Source organism: Girardinichthys multiradiatus, chromosome 7, assembly GCF_021462225.1.
Source record: "Girardinichthys multiradiatus isolate DD_20200921_A chromosome 7, DD_fGirMul_XY1, whole genome shotgun sequence".
Classification (NCBI taxonomy): Eukaryota; Metazoa; Chordata; class Actinopteri; order Cyprinodontiformes; family Goodeidae; genus Girardinichthys; species Girardinichthys multiradiatus.
Window position 1 is genome coordinate 28,463,284 of NC_061800.1, and position 25,830 is coordinate 28,489,113.

The 25,830-nt window shown below is 38.5% G+C and overlaps 2 protein-coding genes across 8 annotated transcripts in view; both read left to right on the forward strand.

Annotated features, from left to right (window-relative positions):
• slc38a11 (solute carrier family 38 member 11) overlaps positions 1-2,907 on the forward strand; it is a 5,034-nt gene extending 2,127 nt beyond the window's left edge. The window contains exons 4-12 of one of the 2 annotated variants that reach the window (XM_047371170.1): positions 1-60; positions 219-284; positions 396-502; positions 578-657; positions 774-844; positions 1,507-1,668; positions 1,751-1,863; positions 2,050-2,181; positions 2,291-2,907. The exon at positions 1-60 is cut by the window's left edge and continues 75 nt beyond it. In XM_047371170.1, the coding sequence (XP_047227126.1) occupies positions 1-60; positions 219-284; positions 396-502; positions 578-657; positions 774-844; positions 1,507-1,668; positions 1,751-1,863; positions 2,050-2,181; positions 2,291-2,530 (1,031 nt within the window). In that variant the 3' untranslated portion in view covers positions 2,531-2,907. The remainder of the gene's footprint in view (positions 61-218; positions 285-395; positions 503-577; positions 658-773; positions 845-1,506; positions 1,669-1,750; positions 1,864-2,049; positions 2,182-2,290) is intronic. The other variant, XM_047371171.1, reaches the window with a different exon arrangement.
• Positions 2,908-4,139: 1,232 nt separating this feature from the next.
• Positions 4,140-25,830, forward strand: part of cobll1b (cordon-bleu WH2 repeat protein-like 1b) — a 28,450-nt gene continuing 6,759 nt past the window's right edge. The window contains exons 1-8 of one of the 6 annotated variants that reach the window (XM_047371368.1): positions 4,140-4,408; positions 4,610-4,683; positions 22,307-22,495; positions 23,761-23,965; positions 24,765-24,990; positions 25,144-25,185; positions 25,277-25,371; positions 25,582-25,809. In XM_047371368.1, the coding sequence (XP_047227324.1) occupies positions 4,406-4,408; positions 4,610-4,683; positions 22,307-22,495; positions 23,761-23,965; positions 24,765-24,990; positions 25,144-25,185; positions 25,277-25,371; positions 25,582-25,809 (1,062 nt within the window). In that variant the 5' untranslated portion in view covers positions 4,140-4,405. The other 5 variants (XM_047371370.1, XM_047371367.1, XM_047371372.1 and 2 more) reach the window with 5 other exon arrangements.

Here is a 25,830-nt window from a genome sequence, read left to right on the forward strand (position 1 = left end):
CATTTGGTTTTCCTGGATTTTTGATTTTATCTGCTCTACAGTTTCTTTATCCTTTCATAGGTATGTTTTTAAGACATCAGAATGAAAGATAACTGTTTAATTATGCTGCTTTGTATCCTGTTTATCTTTTCGTTGCTATCCACTTATTGCTATAGCAATATAGAAATGTTAAAGCAGACAGTGTTCACTATAAAATACTGATTTACTTTCTTCTTCAGCCATGATCAGCTATAACATCACAACTGGTGACACACTGACCAAAGTGTTTCAGAGAATCCCAGGAGGTAGCTGACTTCCCTCTGACACAGAACACAATTAATTTGATTTTATTCCTGAAAAAAAGAAATGTGAACCATTTACAGTAATTTAATTAATCTTTGATTCCATGTTTGTAGTTGGTCCAGACCACATCCTTGCAGAGCGGCACTTTGTGATCTTGCTGTCTACCTTTATGTTCACTCTGCCGCTCTCATTTTATCGAAACATCGAGAGACTTGGGAAGGTAAGAATATCCCTAAATATCCCTGTCAGTGTAATGCTATGATTATCTTGCTGCTGGAATCCTGTTTGTTACCAGGTGTCCTTCCTGTCAATGGTGCTAACGCTTACCATCCTCATCATCGTCACGATCCGGGCAGCTACCCTTGGACCGCAGATGTAAGAATGAGTCTGTTATGGAAAACAAAAAACTTTAAAATGAGCAATCACTTCTATGAATAGATGTCTGTGTTTCCATTCTACTTGATGATATCAACATGAATGTCCTGTTCTAGTGTCCCTACAGAGAACGCGTGGGCATTTGCAAAGTGGAAAGCCATTCAAGCAGTTGGTGTAATGTCTTTTGGTGAGTTTGTATTGTTCCAAATACTGATGACAGAGATGATGTTGCTATATCTTTGCAGACAGCATTCTTAGCCAATGAAACAGTAAAACATATCAGTAAAATCTGGTTTCTATTTAAACATCAGCTCTTATAAATAATGTCTGCTTTTTAGGAGCAATAGAATGGGTGAGAAATATTGAAATTTACCCTGAGAGAATCCACACATGCACAGGGAAAGCATGAAAACTCCATGCAGAAAAAGCTATTTGGACCCGGGATCTTTTAGCTGCAAGGCAACATTGCTAACAGCTGCTCCACCCAGCACCTCCTTTAAAGTACCAGTCAGTTAATACTCTGCATCGGGCCAGAATAGCAAACAGTTTGAATTACAGTTAGCTTGCTTTCTCTCTGATTGTTTTTATTGGTTGTTGAAATGTCATTTGTCGGCATCTGATTTACCCCTAGCGCACATTGTTGTGCATATAGTAACATTTTTCAGTCTTAACATTTCATATATTCAGATATGGATTTAAAATTATTTGCAAATTTTTGCCATGGTTATGCATTATAGTTTATTTAGACTCTTTTTATAGGGACAGGCTTGTAAAACCGAAGCATTTTTGTGACCAACTGCCTGAACAATTGATAATTAATAATTGGCCTGCTTGCATGTGTCTCTTCAGCCTTTATTTGCCACCACAACAGCTTTCTGATCTACAACTCTCTGGAGCAGCCCACTTTATCCAACTGGTCTCAGGTCACCCACATCTCTGTGGGCTCTGCTTTGATAATCAGCGTTGTGTTTGCTGTTGCAGGCTACACAACATTCACTGGCTACACACAAGGTATCAATGTAAACTGTAATGAGTACAACCAGTTACCTGGTCTTGAATACTGATGTATTCCTTTATTTGGTTTACTTTTCAGGAGACATATTTGAGAACTACTGCAGAAATGATAACCTGGTAACATTGGGTCGGTTCTGCTTTGGCCTCAGCATAATTACAACCTTTCCACTTGAATGTTTTGTTACCCGAGAGGTGAGTTATATTTGGAAAGGCCAAGCTAAGGATTAAGTTGCTGAAAGTTCACATAAATGGGTAACTACAGTATTCTGAAGAGCAGCTTTTGCTAAACTGCTCAGCCAGAATAAATGTATTAATGTTCAATGTCAGGTCAGCGCCAAACGGTTCAGAAGATTGTTATTTGTTTCTGTTTTTTCTCAGGTGGTATCCAACGTCATATGCAGTCGTCCTCTTTCCAAACCTGAACATGTAGCCATAACTCTGCTTATAGTGGCAGTCTGCACAGCATTATCTCTGGCTTATGACTGCTTGGGAGTTGTTTTAGAGCTAAACGTAAGTCACACCTGCCCAACCCGGCTGTATCTGCTTACCTTAGATCATTCAGGTACGTCCAAATTCAGTGACTGAATGAAAACTTCGTGCTTTTTCTTCTGCCATTTAGGGAGTGCTGAGCGCCACACCTCTGATCTTCATCATCCCATCCGCGTGCTACCTCAAGCTCTGCCCCGGCCAATGGTTCCAGGGTGAAAAGTTGATCCCCACCATGCTGATAATAATTGGCTTGTTTGTCATGATCACTGGCCTGATCATGACTGGTGTGTTCCCTCAAGACTGTTCGCACGGTGTGGAGATGTTCTACTGTGCGGATGCCAACATCTCTGGCACTTTGCCACCTGAATGACAGAAACCTACCTCAGATATTCATTTGTCTTAAAGAAACACTGACCATATTGAGACAAATGGCAACTGTATCTCTTACTGTATACACATATCGTTATTCTGACCTCTGTGAAGTTTGCCAGGATATGCTCTGTGGATACTGGTTGCTTTGTATTTCTTATAATTCTTCTGATTTATCTTAAGGCTCATTATACATGAGTATACTCTCATGTATAATGAGATAGTCATGTTTTAATTTACTGTCTGTTATTCTGATGTGCTGATTTACAGACCTTGTACTTAACAAAGAAGTATTAACTTTTTCTTTAAATTTGTTTTTATTAATAGCATGTTTTATATGTAACACTATGGATTAAACAAATAATTGTTGAGCAACTATTATGACATGCTGAAGTATCATTTTTGGCAAGTTACTAAGCCCTAAATTGTCCCTGACTTAGAGTGTGATTTTACTAAAAATAATACACTGCTCCAAATAAAGTTGGAATAACTGCTTTTAGACACAATACTTTTGTATAGTCATTTAATCACTGTGAGTTCATCGCTATTCAATTTTGAGAACAGATCTGAATTTATCTTTATTTGAACTCACTTTATCTGTCAAGAATAAATTATATTGTCATAATCATTTTATTAGAAGAGGTAAAAAAATATTATAATCCAACCTTATGGGCACCTGTGTATGTAAGTGTGCATTATGTAGAGCTGAACTCCTTGGTGAGGTTCAAAAGCACCAATTAAGGTGCAGAGCATGTTAAATCTTTTTTATGTTTCTACATATTCAAATATTTTGTCTATTTCTTTTTGTTGAAGTTCTATACTATTTGAGGTAAACCAATTAAACAAAAATACAGAGCATTTAACAGACAGTGAAGTAATTTAATAAAAAAATAAGTAGGGACTCAACTTATCTATCAGCTTCTGGTTATTTTCCAAACTACCTGATTAATTACCAAAGAAAGAAAGAAAAAGATGTATCTCTAAACGTAAGTTTAAAACATGTTTACTGCATCCATAAATCCTAAGAAATATGCAGCCAATGTTAGTATCTGATTATTAGTACAACTCAGACTTAAATTCTGTTGGTTAAAAATATAGTCTGTAATATCCTTTATTTATATTTTTTTTATTGTTGTTGCTTTTTAGCATGTATTCTTTTTATTGCTTTAAAAACGTTTTTACGTTTTTATATGACCTTTACCGTTTTTATATGACCTTTACCTTTATTTATTATAGCATATTGTTTCATCATTTAATTTTCAAAAATTGTCGGACTTTAGTTGTGTAAAACAATTGTTACTTCATCGACAACAAGATTTTAGGAAGAAAAACAGATAATTTATCTTAGAAAAATAATAATTGAATGACTATTTTCACGAGAAGCAGGAGATTGTGGTTTTAACATCCCGCCACATGGTGTCGCTGTAGACAAACAATGAATTCAGAATGAAAATGATAAACAGCCATGCTGGTATGTTTTCACGAGTAACAGATTATTTTATGTTTATAAGTTAACCTATTACATTTAAAGGGTTTATCGAAATGTTTCTATTTATATTTGAGTCTAATCTGTGACGCTGCATACAATAAAAGTAAGCCTCCTTTGGGAAGTGTGACGGACGGAGAACCGCCCAGCTTTTACAGTGTGTGTGTCGGTGATGTAGCTCCAGATGAAAGTTGGCAGTGTCCTGTTGGCTAAGGTGTCAGGACGGAAATATCACTCCAATAAGGAGCTAAATGGACGAAGGAGCGTTCCAAAAACCCGATATTTAAGAGCGACATGATGTTTTCAGATACTATCTATTTATAGGAGTCTTGACTTCTTCCTCCTGGGACTAATGGAAGTTGACATCTGCTTTAAAAAGCAGCTGGATTCATGGTAAGGCAAGAAGACAGTTTGGGTTATTTTTTTGACCGCAGAAATAGTTAACAGGACTCAGAAAGTGGTGACCTCATGAGGGGGATTCGCCCACCTTTTGGTATTTATGTCGCATAAAAACACCAGCGTAGAGCGCTGTTAGTATGACAGCTCTGGCTAAAGATGAACTGCGCTTTCTGTTTGTGTTTGAAATGTCCCAAGGATTTCGTGAGGCCGATGAGTTTAGTCATGGATGATCGTGGATCGCAGCCCCGTCCGCGGAGCACTTCTTTGAGGTAAGTACAACAAAACAGCCATTTAGAGAAGCTGCTGTGGAAACGTTTGCAGTATGATTAAAGTAGCTTATTTACTGCAAGCAAAGTCATTCATCTGTTTTCAGATAAAAAAACAAACAACAAAAACATTTATGCTTTGCATTTTTGTGCAAACATAACATGCATCTTTCACCTGTACACACAAGGAGCTGCTTACTCAGCTGTTTGATGCATGTACCACCTTTGATACCTAATTTAACCAACTTTTAACTTACATTTCTTTCACTCAGTGCCTCTTGGAGGAGTCATGCTTGCAGCAGACGTTTCAACCTCAGAACTCCTCATTTCCTGCTTGGTGTTGTTATTATTGTTTTTTGTTTTTTTTTCTTCTGAGAAATTTTCTTGACCACATGCAGAGGTCATGGGAACTATTTTGCAGGCTAAACATACAGCTTCCTCTGTCACTGTGCTGAGCCTGATGATTGTTGTGGAAGTCACGCATTCACTGGGGCTTCAGCGGATATTGTATCATACACAAATGTGTCCCCCAACCCCTTCTAATAAAAAAGATGGTGCTGGCGAGATGCTTGGTGTGACTTGATGGAATTTCCCATCAGTTTTGGTGTTTTGGTCCATATAGAGTCAAAGGTGATGTCAGCTGCTTGTATTACTGTGGTTGGAATCATTAAGATGTGGAAAGTGAGTTTCCAGAGCTTTTTCACCATCTCTTCTGGCTGTTTTAGTGATTCATGGGCAATTGGCTTAGATTTTGAGATTAAATTTGAGGTGACAGTCCAGGATAACTGCTCAAACTTTCCAATCCTTCCCAACTTCTGCCACTCTGAATTTGCGAAAATAGTTTTACACAAAAAAGCACCCTCTAATTTTGATTCACAGGGACTAACTCTTTTCTTATTGTGTCAGCTTATAGCTGCAAACCTCAGTGCATGTCAATGGAATTTTATGCGATAGACCAACACAAAGCGATCAGCCTGTATGTTTAAGGTCTTTATCTGACTGGAAGGTGAACCTCCACCCCAGTCTCAAGTTGTATGCAGCCTCTAACAGGATTTCTAACAGGATTGGCCTATATTTATCTCCATCCATCATTAACTCTGTTTAGCGTTTTTGTCCCTGCTGAAGAAAAGCATTCTCTCAGCATGATGCTGCCACCACTGTGTTTTGCTCTTTGGATTGAGTGTTCAGGATTATGTGAAATCTTAGTATTCGGCCACACAGTGTGTTATGTACTTTTAAAAAATGGCTTTCTTGCTGCCACTCTTCCATAAGGAGCAGATTTATTGAGTGCACAACTTAATAGTTATCTTGCAAATCAGTTCTCCCCTCTGCAGCTTCTCTGGGGTTGACACGGGTCTTTTGGTTGTTTCTCTGAGTAATGCTCTCCTTGCCCAGCTTGCCAGTTCAGGTGGACAACCACATCTTGGTAGGTTTGCAGTTGTATCATACTTTCTTCATTTTTGGATTCAAGAGTACTTCTTGATTGAGATTTCTCCACAAATGTATCCCTGACTTGTCTGGTGAGTTCCTTGGTTTTCATTAGTTGCAATGGACTTTGCCTAGGGGTGTCGGTGTAAAAGGGGTTGAATGGAAATGGATGCCAAACATTTTTCTGTACAAACTGTTTTCTTCAACTTCTGTTATGCACCACTTTGTGGTTGTAATGTGGCAAAGTGTTAAAAAGTTCAGGGGGTGGGAATGGTTTTGCAAGGTACTGCAGATTCATAATTTAAAAATATTGTGAGAGTAAGTATTGTGAAAGTCAATTTCTCAATGGATTAACCCATTTTTCATCCTCTGCTGGCGTGTGGTGGTAGTTAAAGGTCTTCTCTGTCTTCTAGCTTTCAGTCTTTTATTTGGGAAGACTAAACCTGCTGGTTCTTTCCTTTTCAAGCGCAGCCATACGTGAATGTTTTCTGTGACCCCCAAAGCTATGCTTCATTTGTCATCCAGATACTGACCCTGCCAGAATCAGTTGGCCAGCTGATTTATTGCTGAGAAATTTGCTGGCACACATGCAAGTATTATTTACCTCCAAGCAGTCTTTGCAGGACTGCAGAGCGGTGTTGTTTAAACGCTTTTTGGGAACTGTCTTTTTAATGTCTCAAAGAAAAACACTGTACTCGCATGACACTTTTTATAATAACGCTCTTTGTTGCCAAAGAGAAGCATATTGGTTCAGTCTTCTGACAGTGCACAGCTCTGAGCTGGCCCTGGTAATTGGACACACCTAAAAGCATGATTTCACATGGCTGGCTCTCCTTAAGGGCAGAATGTGGAACTGGTTAAGGTATTGTGAATCCCCACAGCTGTTTCCTGATATGCAGGCAGTTCCAGGGCACAGCTGCTCACATGAGTTAACAGATGAAAATTGTGGCAAGACTCGACTGTATGAACTGAGTTATTCAAAGAATTTAGACATGCACAGTTGAATCGCCAGAGTTGAGAAATAAAAATCACAGGACGCAGACTAGACTAAGGCCTATCACGTTGTTGTATTTGTTTTTACGTTGTAGTTATTTCCAGAGATAACAAGGTCGTCTTCATTTAGGATCATGCATAATTTGAACGTGAGCATGCTGCCTTCAGGGAGCCCACTCACATCCAGTGGGCTCAGAAACCAAGATAAAGACTGTCATTGAAAAATATCCACCCACTGGATGAAATAAAGAAGGAGGAAAATCAGTATTACACTTCCAGCAGAGTTTAACGAGTGAGCGTTTGAATACTGGAAAGTTTTATCCCATCAACGCTTTCTCAGAAGCCAACTTCTTTCCAAAGAAGAATAATAACTGGTCTTTGTTGCCTCTCTGGAGTCAACACATTGACCGTAAACTTCTTTTAACAGTGATGAATTTCATTAAGCACAGTTTTTATAATACAGCATTTTTTGCATTCATCTCTAATGCTCGGTGTTTATATTACTTGCAGCAACAGATATGCTGAACAGGTCCGAATTGTGCACCAGTTAAATAGACTGGAAGACATGCACCCACTTTGTTTCTGTTATGCACTTTTCCAGGCCATAACAGTTGGATGCCTCCCACTCTTCGCCTGTCAAACACTCACAATGACCTCACTTGAATAAGTCCTTTGTGTGCTCACAATGGCAAATTTTGAATATCTCCAATAATATTCAGACTTTTCATACAACAGGACAAATTGCCTGAACTTGCTTGACCTTCATTATCAGTGTTTGTCTTGTTTAGATGAGATATTAGCGAGAGAGGCTGGCCAGTTCCCGACTTGCATTCCTAAGGCTGCCACAGATCTAGTCCATTTTTACATTTTGTCAACAAGAAAAACTACAATGTATTTCATTTGGATGTTATGTGACACTTTAATTCAAATTGCAAATTGGAACAAAAATATATCTTAATTTGTTTTTGCTATGTTAAATGTGAAAGTGTGGTGTGGATGTATATGCAGCTTTTGCTGCAGGTTTTTCCAGTTTGTCTTTCCCAGCTTTTCACCACTGGAGACAGATTTCTTTTTTTTTTTCCAAAATAGCTCAAGCTCAGTCAGATTGGATAAAGAGCATCTGTGGACTGAAATTTGTAGGTCTTAATTGGATTTAGGTCTGGACTTTGACTGGACCATTCTAACACACAAATAAACGTTGTTCTAAACCCAGGGTCTCCCACTCCAATCTTCAACAGCCAGTGCCCTGCATATTTGAATGTGTCCCTGCTCCAACACAGCTGAGTTAATGGCTGAACAACCTTGCCTGCATTTCATCAGTCTCTGCAGAGACGTTGCAATTAACCATTCTTTTCATTTTGGTGTGATGAACCAGATAACATGTAATGCAGGACATCAGTTTTTGAGGACCGGGGTTGGACACCCATGATCTAAACTAGGATATTAGAAAATCTTGTGATAGCAAAAATATTGTAAAATACACTCACCGGCCACTTTATTAGGTACACCTTGCTAGTACCGGGTTGGACCCCCTTTTGCCTTCAGAACTGCCTTAATCCTTCGTGGCATAGATTCAACAAGGTACTGGAAACATTCCTCAGAGAGTTTGGTCCATATTGACATGATAGCATCACACAGATGCTGCAGATTTGTCGGCTGCATCCATGATGCGAATCTCCCGTTCCACCACATCCCAAAGGTGCTCTATTGGATTGAGATCTGGTGACTGTGGAGGCCATTTGAGTCCAGTGAACTCATTGTCATGTTCAAGAAACCAGTCTGAGATGATACGTGCTTTATGACATGGCGCGTTATCCTGCTGGAAGTTACCATCAGAAGATGGGTACACTGTGGTCATAAAGGGATGGACATGGTCAGCAACAATACTCAGGTAGGCTGTGGTGTCGACACGATGCTCAATTGGTACTAAGGGGCCCAAAGTGTGCCAAGAAAATATCCCCCACACCATTACACCACCACCACCAGCCTGAACCGTTGATACAAGGCAGGATGGATCCATGCTTTCATGTTGTTGACACCAAATTCTGACCCTACCATCTGAATGTTGCAGCAGAAATCGAGACTCATCAGACCAGGCAACGTTTCTCCAATCAACCATGCCACGTTCAAAGTCACTTAAATCACCTTTCTTCCCCATTCTGATGCTCGGTTTAAACTGCAGCAGATCATCTTGACCATGTCTACAGGCCTAACTGCATTGAGTTGCTGCCATGTGATTGGCTGATTAGAAATTTGCGTTAATGAGCAGTTGGACAGGTGTACCTAATAAAGTGGTTGGTGAGTGTATATCTGCAATATATTGTGCAACCCCAATCTAAATCATTCCATAGTAGCTCTGGCTGTATGTTCTGGGTTGTAGTCCTGCTGGAGGTCGAATGTATGCGGCAGTCTTAAAGTTTTTGCTGCCTCTAAAAGGTTTTCTTTCAGATTTGCCCTTAATTTGTTTCAACCATATTCTCATCAACTCTGTCCAGCATCCTTGACCCAGCTAGAAAAGAGCATCCCCACAACATGATGCTGGTGTGATGGTGTGTTCAGGGTGCTTTTCTGATTAAGTCTTTCCTTAATGCTCTGAACAGCTGTATGGTCAAAGTATATTTATTTCTACTACATACTCTTTTCATTTTCAGAAGATGGATTGAACAGTTATCCATCCAATGTTTAGAGCTTAGAATATTGTTGTGTTAATTAACTCTGCTTTCAACTTCCCTTCCAACTTATTTCCCGACCTGTCTGTTCTGTTTTCGGTCTTCATGATGCTCTTTGCTTACTAATGTTCACTAGCAAACCTCTGAAGCCTTCAGAGAACTGCTGGATTTATTCTTAGATTACAAAACACACAGATGGACAACTAAATAATGGATGTCTAAAGGCATTCATTTATTTAGTATTTCAGATTTCTATTTGGGGAAAAAATGGGAACCATGTACGGTTTTCCTCCCTCTTCCAAAGCATGTGCAACTTTATGTTGGTTTGCCAGATAAAATCCCAGTAAAACAAATTGGGATTTATTTTATTGTTGTAGTGGGACAGAATGTGAAAAAATTCAAGAGGTGTAAATACTTTTGGATGGCATTGTATAAAATAGGTTTTTGGAGACCGGAGGAATCCCGGTCATGACTGTCTATTTTAATCTATGTGCATAACAGGTCAGGTATAACGTGAAGACGTGTGTACTCTATGATGGGGTACTCTAGATGGCACTGTCACTGTTCATGGGTTTGTGAAGTTGTCTCCATGCAGCCACTTGTTTGAGTTGCAGTTTGCATGCTATCACACTGCTAAAGCACAGATAAAGTGAACCTTATCATTTCCTAACAAAGAGTGTAGCAAACCAGTGAACCACAGCATGACACCAACAGGGAGCCGAGCCACAGTTTCAGTGAGGACTCTGGCTCTGACAGAGAACATTAGTAAGTAAAAGGAGGAGAGCTACTTTGTATTCAAGACCCACACAACATGTCTGTTCAGCTGTATTTTCCAGTGCCTCTGAGGTAATGCTTTTCTGGTTGTAAACATGTCACTCTCTTTATTATGATTTTAGAAGAAACATAAACATTAAATAGATATACAGTAAAAGGATATTTGTTTTGTGCCTCTCTTTAGATTGTATGCTTGTAATGATGTTGAGTGTTTGGATCGCTGGTACAGTGGATCACCGTAGCTCTCAGTTTTCTCTTTACTTTCAGTTTTTAAGTGCCTGTTTTAGGTTAAAACCTCTGCCCATGTCCAGTTTAGAAACCTCAGTTTATGTGATGAGCAAAAATGCAAGCTGTTGTGCCATTGATGGATGCCCTGCTACAGACAATGCTGCATTGTTTCAGATGAAGGGACTTGCTGTCACGGTTATAATTATGACTGCAGGGATGGGTGTCTTCACCTCAACCAAGTTGTTTCAACTAAATGTTTGTCACACAAACTCGGTCAAATCAGCAGAGACCGGAGCGTATCGTTTCTGGGTGTACTGCAACTTGAAAGGACTTCCTGATCACCCAACCAATCGCTTCTAAGTGCACTCTCTTGAGATCTGTATAAAAATGTGCACCAACAGACAAAAACATGCATTAATGTTCACTCTGAGGTTTTTCCCCCCTTTTACATTCATTACTTTGATATGGTGCAATGTTTAGAGGGAAAATATTTGAGCTGCGTGGAGATAAGGACAGGGTAATGTACCATAGCAGACCCCAGTTCAGTGTCCCAAAGGAGACTGGGAAACCAAAATGAATGATCTCAAATCTTAGTGAAAAATCTCCTCTCCCTGCTGACTTCTAGAACTCTTGATCTTTACTGCCAAACCAGAGTGTGCAGGATTTATGTTAAATGAAACTGGGCCAGATAATGACAAGTGGACACAATGAAAGCTAAAATCAGTACTCCACATAACGATGTAAGGGGACACCCAGTGACTTTGAGTTTTTCCAGGCTTATGCGAGAAACTGCTGTGGGGAGAAAAAAATGTTGTGCCTGCACATATAAACGACACACATAGGAGGTGGGAAGTTCTCATAAGGTCCTTGTGGTCTTTCTTACAAATCTCCTCCCATCCTTCACTGCTCATGAACTGAAGGCCTTTCCAGACCCTCTTTAAAAAGCTTGTGTTTACTGTGAGTGACCTCTTGCCAGATTAGCAGCTGTGGCTCTGGCTCTCTGTTTTGTCTTTCCTAGTCTTCACCACTGAGACTACTAGTTTTTTTTTTATGCAGTGAAACACCAGACAACATAGACAAAACTTTACTTAAATTTAGCTCAAGGATGACTGAGGATAACAGCTGGCTTAGTGGTGTGAAGGATTGAGTGTGGTTGTTTTAGGAAGATAAGGCAGAGAAGGGGCTTATGTATGTAGGTTCTAAAAGGTGAAAGTAGAATGGTAGGAGGTCGCTTCCAAATACCTGCAACGTGTGAGTATAAGACTTGAGTGGGAGGAAATATTTGTTTAGTTCTTTTATCAAATTGGCTTTAGGTCCATTGTGGGCTTCCCAACTCCCAGAGCATTCAAGCAGGGAGTTAGCCCTCATCAGAGACCAGGGAGGAGGCTGATTTTGGTTGATGATTCAACAATGACTTATTGAGCTCTTCTGGAGAGTTGACGCTTCCCTTTGTTGAAGAAATATTTTTATGGTAGTTGACTGACAGCTTGACATTAAGGGAAGCTTAGCATTCATAAAACACTCTTGAGAGATTTGTGAGAAAATCTGACAAAGATGAGAACATATTGTGGAAGGCTAGACCTTCAATAAGTGTAGTTTGAAAAAGTGTAAAGTAGGAGAAAGTGTGTGAGAATTTATGTGAATTCAACTTTGTGGTGGTGGACAAATGACAGTGAGTAGAGCTGCCCTGATCAAGGTTTTGTGGCAGAGCTTTGATTAGCTTTAAACTGCAGATTCAAAATAGGTTTTTACCTTCTGGTTTACTTGAATATGTTACTGTCTTCACAATAAAATGTTTATAATAACAATATTTTGTCCAAAAGGCAATATTGTTGTGAAAAAGTAGTTGCTTACACATTTCTTTTCCTGATTTAGCTTTTTTGTCACACTCGTGTGTCATTTATTTTTTTACATACCAGCAGCAAATATTTCCAGTTACTTGGTTGGAGATGTTGCTCTTCAGCTTGTCTCAGTTCGCCTGAGGGGAAGGATTTGCAGAGCATGGCTTGACATTTTGTTGCCACATTTTCAAAAACTCCAAACGCAACCTCTATTTTTAGAAAGTCACGCATTGTACCAACTCTGTGATATTGCTCCACTCTCCCTTTGCTCCTACTCATTTGTCTCCCTGCAACAACCAACTTGTGATTTTGGGTTTGACTGGATTTTTTACTTCAGGGAAACTTCAGCAGAGGTCCTCCCATATTGCACAGCAACAATGAAAGTGCAAACACTAATGTTCTTTGCAAGCATTTGTCATATTACTTTACAGTGCAGCTATTTAGCAGTTGTATCCTTGTGTAGTATGATATACCTGAACTGTAACTGTCAAAACTAACTAGGATTTTAACTTTTAGTAAAAAAAATACTTAATTCTCTAAAACCTTATCTCTCCAGCTTGCTCACATCTCCACTCACCACCAACCTCCCTTTCATTCGATAGTATTTAGTGGTGGTGTCAGAACGGGCTGCACATTCTTTAGTGAATCCGTAAAACTACTGATAAAGAACTGCCCTTATTTCACAACAGAAAATCGAATTTATAGCTTTCGTACCAGATAGTGTGAAGTCTCCAGCACAAAGTAGCAATTGTTAGATGGAATTAGGCATGCAGCACATTTAGAGTATGACTCAGAGCTCAAAGTATATTAAAACAATAACTTTTCTGTTTGAATTGTCTCTTTAAAAGTTTTAAAATTATAAAATTAAGAGTCATAGAAAAGGTTTCTGATTTTCATTATTGTCATTATTGTAATTTTAGTATTGATTGATTGGGAATCAGATCTGTAACAAGCTGACAAGTCAATCTGGACCCAGTCGACCTCTTGTATTTAGGGCATGTTCAGCTGAGGCTCAACTAACAAGCAGTGTGGGAGAGACTTGAGCGCAATGCAGCACTCTGTTGTAACACCCGGCGTTAATAATTACAGTGTTCATAGTGAAGTGTTTAATTTATGAAGCAGGCTGGCACAAGTGAGTGGAAGCACAGAGAAAACCTGTCTTGGGCTAAACTATCAATAGGTCATATCAAAACAGTGAGGATAGCAGCTCACCCTGTGCAAAGATCCTCTGCAGAGTGAGATGTGCGCTTACAAAAGACCTTTTACAGACTTCACTCCTTTAATGTTTGTACTTTAGTCCTAATCAATGGATGAGTGTGTTAACTTTACCTTTTTCCGGTCGTTCGGTTTCTTTTGACACATGGAAAACTCCAAGTGAACCCCATCCTCAGTTTTTTTATTGGTCAGATGTGTCCAGGGTGGAATTACCAAACGTTAATACAGGAAGCATATGCTGTGTTCTGTGTTGGATGAAAACATGAAGAATGTAATCCTCTGATTAGTAATTTGCTGGGTACTATTTCAGGTAGAAGTATATAAGAAGTACACAGAAGGGATTTTTAAAAGACGTCTTAAAAAAACTGCATCTGGCTTTAAGCTTTACAGGAAAAGACGTGTGGGCTCTGTTTATTAGTTTGTTTACCACATCCCACAGTGCAACGCAAACCTCACTACAGGAAGGCATTTGGCTCAAGCTTGCGGTGTACACCTGGTAGCTGTGTAGGATCAAGATCTGCTCACGTTCACGCCATAAGCGAATCGCTCTAGAGTTCGTTTGGAATCTACCAAGACCCGGTCAAGACACTACACACATGTAGTGTCCTGTTATCTTTACAAGGACTTCCATTCATTTTCAATTAATTTCTATGGCCTAACCCTGACCCTAACAAATGCACTAACTCTTGAAATTTTATACATTGACCAAATAATTAGATACTCTTTTTGGTTAAGATTGTGCATACTTCTGAAAATAAAAAATAGAATTTGAAAAATAAAAACTAATTCATAGAGCCCAAGTTTATTCAGCTTATGGAGGGCAGTTGGTGGCATTCTTCACATTAGGTTGTTATGTTTTGTAACTATCTCAGGCTATCTGAAAATTATAACTTGTCAGTTGTTTTGATGTTTCTTTCTTCACATTGGGCTTAGTTTACTTACTTTCTTGATTCTTGCATGTAAAGAAAGGCACATTAATTGTTGAGGCCACAAAAGTAACTAAGCTTATCAGGGTGGAGAGATAATATTTCTTATACAATGTTCATAAAATTACAACACTAATTATGTTTTACTGACAACAAATAGAGGTTTAGGGTCACAAACTGTGGGCATAAAGTGCCTTTTATTTTTATTTTTAAATTGCATCCAAATTTTGCAGAATAAATTTGCTGATCACTGGTTGTCCTGGACTTTTGTCATTATCTAGAAATTAGATTTGGACCTTTAAAAATGAAGTTTGAGAACTAGCAGAATTTTGAACTACACTTACCAACTAAGTCATACAACGAATCACATGGCAACAACTGAATGCGTTTAGGCATCTAGACGTGGTGATGAAACTGAGTATCAGAGTGGCAAATGAAAGGGATTTATGTGGCTTTTAGAGTGCTGGTCTGAGTGATCCAGAATCTGTTCATTTACTGGGGAAAATCTCGGGTTTGAATGGTATGAAAGAGAAACAAATATCAAGTTAGCGGCATCACACATCAAACTTTAAAGCACATGGGGTTCAGCAGCAGAGGACCGCACCAAGTGCCACTTCCCAACAGGAAATTGTGGCTACAATTCACCTTGGCTCACCGAACTTGGAGAAGAATAGATTGGAAACATGTTGCATGGTCTGATGTGTTTCGATTTTAGCATTTAGTGTCACAATGTGGCGAAAACAACATGAAAGCATGGACTCATTATGCTGTGTGTTAGTAGTTCAGGCTTTGATGGTGGTACTGTAAGCATACTTTGGAAAGAAACCGATTTCTTAACAATGAGTTCACAGTATTCCAGTGGCCTCCAGCAGTCACCAGATGTCAAAACAACAGAGCACCTTTCGGATTTGGTGTCACAGAGATTCACATTATGTTAGTGTGGACCAAAATCTTTTAGGAGTAATTTCCAGCACCTTATTGAATATTTTCCACGAAGAGTTAAAAAGCACTTCTGACAGCAAAAGGGGTGCAACATGACACGAGCATGGTGTACCTAATAAAGTGGCCGGTGACTGCATTTGCTGGTTATATTTTATGTTATCTTTGTGCCTTTAATAAGTGAGGGAAAAGCCTTTAATGATCTTTCATCATGTTCAGACAGAGTCAGACCTTACAGTTGGGCAATGCACGTTTAATTTCTTTGTTCACATTGGCTCACTATCATTATGGTTTGTACAACTGACAGAGTTGTCTAACATGGTTTCTGGGTGAGTCAGTTCTGCAGAAGTAAGGTGTGGTTTTAAACTGTTAGCAATGGTTTTTTTTTGTCATGAGGAAAATCAAACACAGGAAAACTACCTGATTAAATTATTGAAACCCTGGGAGAAAACAGTCTCACTATCAGAAGTCACCTCTTAACTCTATCAGTTTGTGTACTCTACAAACTGCCCACAGACGTCTCTGTGTGTCTGGTAGCCCAACCTTCAGGTTCATGTCTGCGGAGGGGAGGCAACGCTGCTTACCTCTCTGCTCAGGACCACGGGGGGGGGGAGCGATGCCAAGGCAGCTTTCTTTGAATTGCAGCTAGAGGGCCGGCAGGATTTCAGGCAGAGGGAGACAGATTTCTGATGTCACAGATTAGGGCGTGGCATTAAGGCTGGCACTAGTAGAGTTCAGGCTGTCTGACTTCTTATGGGAGAACACAGCTGAATGGGAATTATGTGAGCGGGAAACAGTGTGGGGAGAAAGGTAAGGGCGGTAAATGAAACGCTGGCAGGTTCACTAGAAAAGCAGGTCGGAAGCATTTCTTCTCCTCAGTGTTGTGTCTGTTGGGTTAGCTGCTGTAGAAGTATGGAACAAAAGCTTTTAGGCACAGTTTTTTCCTCCATTCAGAGAGGTTTCAATGCATGTGTTGTGACTTGAAGGTGAGGGTGTGTTGGGCCTGCTGCACTGTGGCATGTTTAAGCCTGTAGTACATTTGATTGCATGGCTATGCTGCAGGTACTAGAACTGTGCTTTGGTCAGTGAAGCCCAATGCTTGTGGCTCCAATTTCCTAAAATAACTAGGATGTTGTCTTACAGCGTGACTGAAGAGGAAACACTTCTATGAAAAAAGCAAAACAACAAGTTTATGTACATGAATGCACCATTGCCCAAGAGGCCATCTCACTACCCAGCAGCTGCTAACATACCACAGAAGGCATTTTTGTTAGTCCTTCATCTTCTTTACTAAAGCTCAGAGGTAAAGTAATATTTAAGAGGGTTTTTTTTTTGTCTTTTTTTAGTTTCTCTGAGATTGTTTTCTGTGTTGGAATTTGTTTAATGAAAAGAAACTTGAGAAAAATGCTTCAACCAGAAAAACATTTTCCTGTTTAATCCCACCTGGAACAAACAGATGAAATGAAGGGAATCCCCTTTTACAGCTGGTGGTCTTTGGTTGATTTTCAGTTTATTTTTTGTACAGTTTCCCACCTTTTCCATCTGCTGCCTCTGCCTGTCATTCTCTTTTTCCCACCTAATCAGAGAGGTATTTGTGGCATTTTTACACTAGTAGGCATATCTGGACATCATATTTTTTTCCATTTCTTTTTTTTTTGTTTTTTTGAAAGTCTTCTATCTAAGTGACCTTTTAAAAAGATTTGGTTTTATTTACATTTTTACTTACAGCAAATATTGTCCATACATATTCTGCAGTTTTTTTTTTCTTGCATTCAAATCTCAAATCATCTTATGGCTGCAGCATTTCATAAATGTTGAGCTTACAATACAAACATGCATTTGTTGTTTTCCAGTCAGTTTCAGTAAGAGACGACATCATGGTGTGCCTCAGAGCAGTGCTCTATCATCTTTGTTCTTTGCACTTAATACTAATGAACTGAGTTTTATGTTATTTAAATATGTAAATGGTATAGTCTCTGTGGCTTTACTTGATTGAGGGAGTACAAAGAGGGGGAAATTATTTTTGTTTTACATTGGCATATTTTTTTAGTTCTAGAAATAAACTTTAGTGATGCAATTTTCACTTTCCACCAATGTTTGTTTTTTTTTTGTTTTTTTTATGAGGACTTAGCCACTTTTAATTAATGCAGATATGATAGAAGTGTTCAGGGATTTTAAACAGGTACCTATATTGATAATAAGCTAACATTAAAACAAAAGGCTGTGTATTCAAAGTGTTTTCATTGTCCATTCTGCTGTTAGTGTAATTATTTTGTTTAAATGTCGTTTAAAGGTTTTGTGAGAAGCATTTTAAATTTCAATGTTATTCTTTGGAATGAGAATTGAAATATTTAGTGGGATTGCATGTCTTCACAAAATGGAAGAAGACCATAAACGTATTTGGAGTAAGGCTACAAGAATTATTAATGATCTTTCCGTCCACTGCACAGAGAGTTGTAAGTATCATTATTACCCCCTAGGAGATGTTACAAAATGCTAGAAGCTATTAGAAATGTCTGAACACTTTTTTGCCAAACACAATAAAAATTATGAGTGTTGCTGCTGGGGTTTCCAACTTGGTTCCCTCACTTCCTGTTTGTTACCCCTCTACCAGCCTCTCCAAACAACCTAACCTATCGGGTTTGTTTTTATATCTTAATCTTCTTGCACACATTTTTAATGTTTATTATTTTTAGATGGATTAGTGAAGAAAGACAGTTAAAAATGGATGTTGAATGGCCTTTATGTAATTTTACTGGTTGAAGCCAAAGAGAAGTTTCTACGTTCTCATAATTGTATCCTATGACAAAATGAAGGAGATGACATGGCGACAATTGGTCCGTTGTTTCCAGTTCGGCTGTCTGTCAGCGTTGTTCCGTGGCTTTGAATGATATTGTTTATGAGTGTTGGAGCTCCCAGGTAGAGCTTGTAAATGAGGCGTCAGCACAGTCAAGCCGTGACACGTCTCCTCCCATTCAGCAACACATCAGCACACGCCCGGATAGAAAACACAGACCGCCCTCTGTGTTTGTCACCTTTCCGGGGTGTCTTAATTTTAAAAACACTTCCGTGATGACAGAGCTATATAAACTGGGATGAGCCGGAGGTACGACAGCTGTTTGTTGTTCCATACTAATTTGTTAAATGCTTCCATTTGAGGCATTTACAGCAAAATACAGAGTACGCTTGAGGTTCAGAAAACACAATTGTAAAAACAATACTTCAGACGGCAGACAAATGAGTTAATAACTTACAATATTGATATAGAAAATGACATCAAACCAGGGAGGAAAAATATAAATTTATTGTTCATAGCAGAAGAACTTTAAGTTAATCGATTTCTGTATCAGGTTTATATCACAAAATTGTCATTTTTCTCTATCAGATCTGTGGTAACCTTGTTAAACTGAGAATATATTTCTATGATTTAAATATTGTGCATTTATTATAATCTGAGTTGATTAAAGAAACCATATCAGGAAAGATATTGTATTGGTCAGTATCCCTCTCATTTGTTTGCTTTAATCTTGTCATCATGCCTGTAATATGATGTCTGAGTGCAAACAGTTTGTTGCTACTGGTTAACAATCACCCCGTCAATAGTTCTAAGCATCTTAAGTTTTCAAAAAATTCCCATATTTGAAGAGCTGTAACAAACATTTTGGGACAGTCTAAGGATCAGAAAGTTAGAGTTAAGTCCCAGTAATAAAATGCAGGGGGGTTGTAAAAGTGACACCTGGGGGGAATTGGAGTGAGATCTTAGAGTTTAGGATCTCTATTTATAACTTTAGCTGTTTGTTTTTCAGCTTGTTTAATGCAAAATACCCTTTCTTTTTCAATCTAGCTTGGCTATGTAGAAAACTGCAGACTGAAACTGAAGGCTAGAGTAAATATCAAGGGGTTTTAACCCTTTTAACATGCAAATAAAAAGAAGAAATGAAAGTAAATCCATTAATCCTACATAATGTTTTTATCTCAATGATATTTCAATATAAAGGAGTGGCTAGGTCGCGATGAGCTCATCATACAGTATTTCACCACTTGAGTAATATAAAGACTCGGGCAGCGGTTTGACCATGTAAAAGCAAAGGATTTCATTTAAATCTGTCAAGCAGGTAAAATAAATTCCCCATTACTAATTGTAGTGGGATAATTTTGAATTGTATTAAAAACATAATTCCATGTCTGAAATGTGGACCATTCTTATATTTATAAATTAATGATATTATCCTCTTACAACCACAAGCTCTTTTGAGTTCTGCAGGTTTACTAAATGACTAGCTTGACTTTGTACACGTTTTAAAGGACTCTGGACACAGACTGTTGAACTATCATAAGGATTTAGAAATGGCTCCTACAATCCAGCATGATCTGAGTAAGGAAAGCTCACTTTATGCTGTTTCTTGGTATCTACTGCTTTTTGGGTTTTTTTAAGAACGTTTTTCATGGTCTTCCAACAACCTAAAAGAAGAAGAAAATAAAACTATCCATAATTAACAGCTACAGTTGCAGATGATTTTAAGTTTTCTGTGTATGATCAACAAGTTTTACCAATCCTCAATATCTGATTGCATTTCAGGAAATGTGAAATGGATAACCTTTTCCACTAATAATGCACTTTTCTTTATGCACACAAAGCAATGCGGTAGGGATCTTGCAAAAATGACTGACTGATTCTTTGTAAATACTTTCCGGGTAAGGGGGCATCACTTAAACTTATAAATGAAAGGGTGAAGGGCAAATGTCTGATGAAATTATAAATTATAGCTATGACCTTTGGGGAAAAAAACTGTAAAAATGGCCTGTTTGTCCTAATGAACTCATGCTCTAAGTTAGGATCACTGATCACTGCATGATCATAACTTGCTTTTTGAAAAAGGTTACAGTATTATATGTTCTTCAGTTACTGGTTTACACTACCTAGGTGCTAATAACCATTAAAAATCTGTCTTGAGCCGTTACCAGACAGACTTGATCAACAGAATATTTTGAGAATTTTATTCATTTTAGTGAATTTGTGAAATCGTAGGTCAGTCTTGATGAGATTATGAATGTTTTGGGTGTCCCATCATCTTAAAAATGTATTTCTTTGAGGTCAATTAAAGGGCTTTTGCAAAGATTAATGCATGGTGAATACTGTGAGGGGGGTGGTTAAAGCAAGAACCTAATAGTTTAATTAATAATTAACTTTTTGAACTATTTCTACTGCTGCTGTCAGGCAGTGGGAAACTTTGGAGCCCAGAAATAACTTTCTAAAGTACTTTCTTTTTATTAACCATCATCACCATTTAAGATTGCTGGTGTACTGCTATTCTTGTTTATAAGTTGTTTTAATTAACTGGAGCAACCATAGAAGGTGCTAAAGGCTTGTGTTTGTAGTTATAGAGGTATTGCAAATCTCAATTGAGTATTTGAATCAGAAAAGCAGACTAAAAATGATTTCAGTATGGTTGTAGATAATCGTTTGCAACAACAGTGATTATCCTTTTAACCACTGGCTGAACTGACATTTGACAGCAAAACTTTGATTTTAGGTGTAGATTTAATCACGGCATCATTGATGTACTTCTTTTAAGAAACACATTTTCCAGCTCTTTTCTGTCTAATTTGCTCTCTTCAAAAACTGTAACCGGTCTTCAGACGGTGTTTCATTTCATTAGAAAGTTGATCTTGCAAAGAAAGCGTAAATATTCGACCTGGCATGTATTCCTCTTCATCCATGTCATATTTGTAGTGTTTAAGGGCATCTGCCCCCACAGCGAAACTAATATTTTTCCGGTAGACATGCCCAAGTGGAGCCTGTGACCTTGCATTGCTCGGATTCCTCAATTTGAATGAGTAGTGCCCTCGTTACTCAGTGCTGGATCTGCAAAAAAAAAAAAAAGGTTCCTCTATCATTGCATACATTGACTAAAAGAAATGATACGTGTATGTTTCCAATGTTTCTTTTGCCTGGGTTCACTGATTTATCTCCTTTTTTACACTGTTTTTATCTTAACATCTGCTGTATCTGTGTCAGACAAGTGGAGTAGCCTGTAAACATACATGAGTACTGTTGTTTTCTGCACCCTATCAATTTCGTTTGCAAGAATGACAAATGCTTGATAACTTAACCTAGTACCCCATTATAAATACCAGTGCACATTCAAAACATGGACTAAATTTACAAAGAAAAATGCATGAACCCCTACATGAATATTCCACAGTGAGCCATATTTTGGTAATCATTTTCCAGAGTTTATTTTATAACAGTATCTCTCACATGTCTTTCCATTCTCAGCCTGTTCTTCAGGCTCAGTGAGCAAATCTGTCCTCTTAGTTGTCTTGTGACTTGTGTACAAAGTGGACTCCTAAATGTTACAGCCTCAGTGCTTTGTAAAACCTCTAGACGAAATGGTTGCTATTGTTGTCTGGGAAGATGCATTTTAGTGTTTGTTTTTAATATTTGTTTTTTATGCATAACTGTAATCAAACATAGTTTCATTTAGTTATACTGTGATCCCAGGTATTCAAAAGCACTAGCAAGTTCCTTTTTTTGTTTTGTTTTGTTTTTGCTTTTCTAAACAAATTCCAGTGCAAATCTGAGAATATCCACCTTCTTATCTAACTGCAGGTTGTCGACCAAAACCAAAGCCCCATCCCCGCCAGGACTGAAGACTGTGGATTGTCCAGGTTTCTCCCACTGGCCCCCAGGAAGCCCTCATTTAACCATGGACCAGAAAGAGAACCTGATGGATAAAGAGCTCTCTCTTACTGTGGTTTTGCCTGGTGGATCGGAAAAGAAGACCCAAGTTGAAGGAAGGTATGATGCATGCAGATTACCTTTATGTCATTTTGGTAAAAGCTAGTTAAAAACAACAGATTAAGTGGATTTTCTTTTCACACTGAACATCCAACATTTAAGCCCGACATCATGAGACTGACGACGGATTAAGTCATCACATGACATCCTGCTTCTTTGAGACTGAGTCAGATGGGTGGAGTCGCTGAATGTTGTGGTTCCAGTTGAAACGTGCACTCGCCTCAACATTAATTGCATTCTTGTTTTAAGTTTTGCTCTCTCTCTCAAACTTATTTTCTTATGTATTTTTGCAAGCAGCGTTGCAATAACAACCCAGTAAAAGGGTTAAATTAGAACTGTACCTCCTAATCAGATCAACATGTCTACATACCTCAATGTCAGAATTTCAGAGCAAGGGCTCCGTGTCCTTTATCTCACAGCTTATCAAGAGAGTTTACTCAATATTATTACCATCTGTCATTCTCTCAATGCACACGGTTTTATAAACAGCCTCTCGGAGGGATCCTTCGCACCTTGGACTCTCGAGAATTAACTGAGATCATTCTCGTTTGATCAGACTTCATCCCTTTAGGTTAGTTCAGCATGTTTGAACAACATTTTGTGTTTTAGCTTCAGATTCAGGTATTTTTACGGCATTCGGATTGTGAAATCAGCTTCAGCTTAATAGGTCTGAACATTTAATTTGTAGTTTTTTTCCTCTAAACCCCTGCAGGCCTTGCATCAAAAAAACCTTTTGAACCTTTTTTTTTTTTTTGCCATGTTTAACTAACAAACCAGCTCATCCAGAGAAATTAATCTTGATTTGTTTTTGTTCATTTTCAAGCATAAACTTGAGATGTGAGGTTTTCAACTTCTGCAATGTTGCTTCTGTATTTTGACTTTTAGTTAAATGGACAACATAACATTTAATTGTTTGATGTGTTAAAAGCACAGTAGATTCAGTTTAGACCAAAGAAATGCTAAAATTCAGCTTACTCATAAGAGCATTAATTTTGCACGAATGAGAATCCGATTTTCCAGAAACGGGTGACGTTTTTAAGATTATGCCAAACTGCTCGCCTGAGGTGCAGTTATTAGAATCGTAGACTGAACAGCAACCAGTATCTGGAGTCAGTTTCCTCAAGGACCCTGATAAAAATCACATCTGTGTAATGCAAGACATTTTCCACTGCTATATTGTGACATCTAAACACAGACGCTAATCCTTTTGTCCTATTTATGCCTTTTATAACAAATGTTCTACTTCCTTTTTTTCCTGCCTTCAGCAAACCTCTGATGGATCTTTTGGTGACACTCTGCGCAGAGTATCACCTGAATCCATCGAGCCACACATTAGAGCTGGTCACTGCCAACAGGAAAAATGTCAAGCTCAAGCCCAATGCTCTTATAGGAACCTTGGATGCAGAAATGATCATATTGAAACCGAAGGGAGAGGATACAAATAAGAAGACGGGTCCACAGATGCCAGAGGTAAGTTATCAAACACAGAAAACTAGAGATGCATGAGTCAGAATCGTGTGTCTTGGAACTATCAATACCACCTTTTGAGCTAATTCAGATTTCCTATTTTATTATAAAAACATATAAGAACCGCATATGTTTTCAGCCTTTCTGGTATAAACGGTTATAAATGGTTATTAATTGTTTATACTGGGGCAGAGGTGACATCGTACTGTGTTTGAGTACCATCACTGTAGAACAGAGTTAAGCTATTGTTTTACAATGGATATTTTACTTGTCTTTAGGATCTTATATAAGCAATAAGATTCATTACTGTGGTAAGCTTTCCTAACTGTAAACATTGACTTCCAACCTTTCTAAATCCTGAATTTTCTTTGACTGGCAGAACTTAAGCTAAATAAGATCAGATGGAGCAACTTTGCTGGACTCCATTCAGCCTTACTGTTATCTGCTGAAAGTCTGACTCTTTGCAGCCTGATTGAACCGCAGACATGTCTCAACATGTCATGTGAAGTAAATTTGTTTTTTTGATGCCTATTTGCATTGCCATGCTTTCTACCGACACTGAAAACGGCTAACTTCTTCACTTTACCTTGAAGCCTTTTGTCAACAAAAACCCATTATGTTGTGTTTACTGATTTCAAAAAAAAAAAAAAAGATTTGATTTTTGGGTTTCTGTAATGCTAGCAATCAGCCAGAGCTGATTTCGGTCACCAGTGGATTTCTTGGTGCATCTCTGCAATAAGCAACAACTTTTGTGGTTCAAGTAGGAATAAAAGATCAGACTGACTCATTGTTTGTTCTCCAGGCTACTGTTCGGATGGTGATAAACTACAAAAAGACCCAGAAGACGGTATTACGAGTAAATCCGCAAGTTCCTCTCCGTGAACTGTTACCGGCAATATGTGAGAAATGTGAATTCACCCCAGAGACCACAGTTCTGTTGAGAGATGTCACATCATCAGCCCCTTTAGACTTGTCTTGGTCTCTTAATGATTTTGCAATAAGGGAAGTTTACGCAAAAGACACACAAGGTAAACTTTGATTCATTCAAATCCTGCTGCTAATTATTCAGCTCAGCATATTTACTCTAAAATGCTTGTCATACTATGCCTGATGGGATTGGCTTGGTTTTTTTGGGTATTATTGGAAATTTATGAACTAAATGTTTGTTCTTTTATCTGCAGGAGAAGTTTCTTCTGTGTGCCCTAGCTCACCAGCTTCTGCAGGTATTTAGTAATTACTAATTGTATTTTGACTTTAACAGAACAATCATATTGTTGTTTGACCACTAATACTGTTGTTCTTTTCATTTTTTAGGATCAGTAACTCCAGGGAAAGATAAAAATCAGAAAGAAAAAGAAAATAAAGGCATATTCACCAAGTTTAGAAAAAGCAAAAAGAAATTGGAGCAGGTGAATATTGAGGAGTAATATGATTATATCTCTGTGTGCTAAATTATATTAAGCGTCATTTCACTAATGGTGCAAAATCTTAGCTCTTTTAAAGCATATTTGAGAGGCAAAGGGAGGTTTTGTGTTTTAGGTTGCCACTGGTCAATGTTCACTGTGTTGTTTGGAAACAGGCCTCTTATCACCTTCTGATTGGATGTTTGCTCTTTAAAGCCAACAACGGCCAGTGCCCCAGCTTCTCCTGTGCTTGTCAGCAAGCCCCGACCGCTCAGCATGGCCTTACCCTGCTCAAATTCATCCCCGATCGACTCTCCCACATTCTCTGATCTGCCAAAGAAGAGGCGTGCGCCCCAACCCCCGATCTTTGTGTCTCAGAGCGGTCAATTAATCACCCGCCAGAGAATCAACTCTGAACCCAGCACCCAACTTGATAGGATTCAGGTGAGTGGATTGTAAGCATGA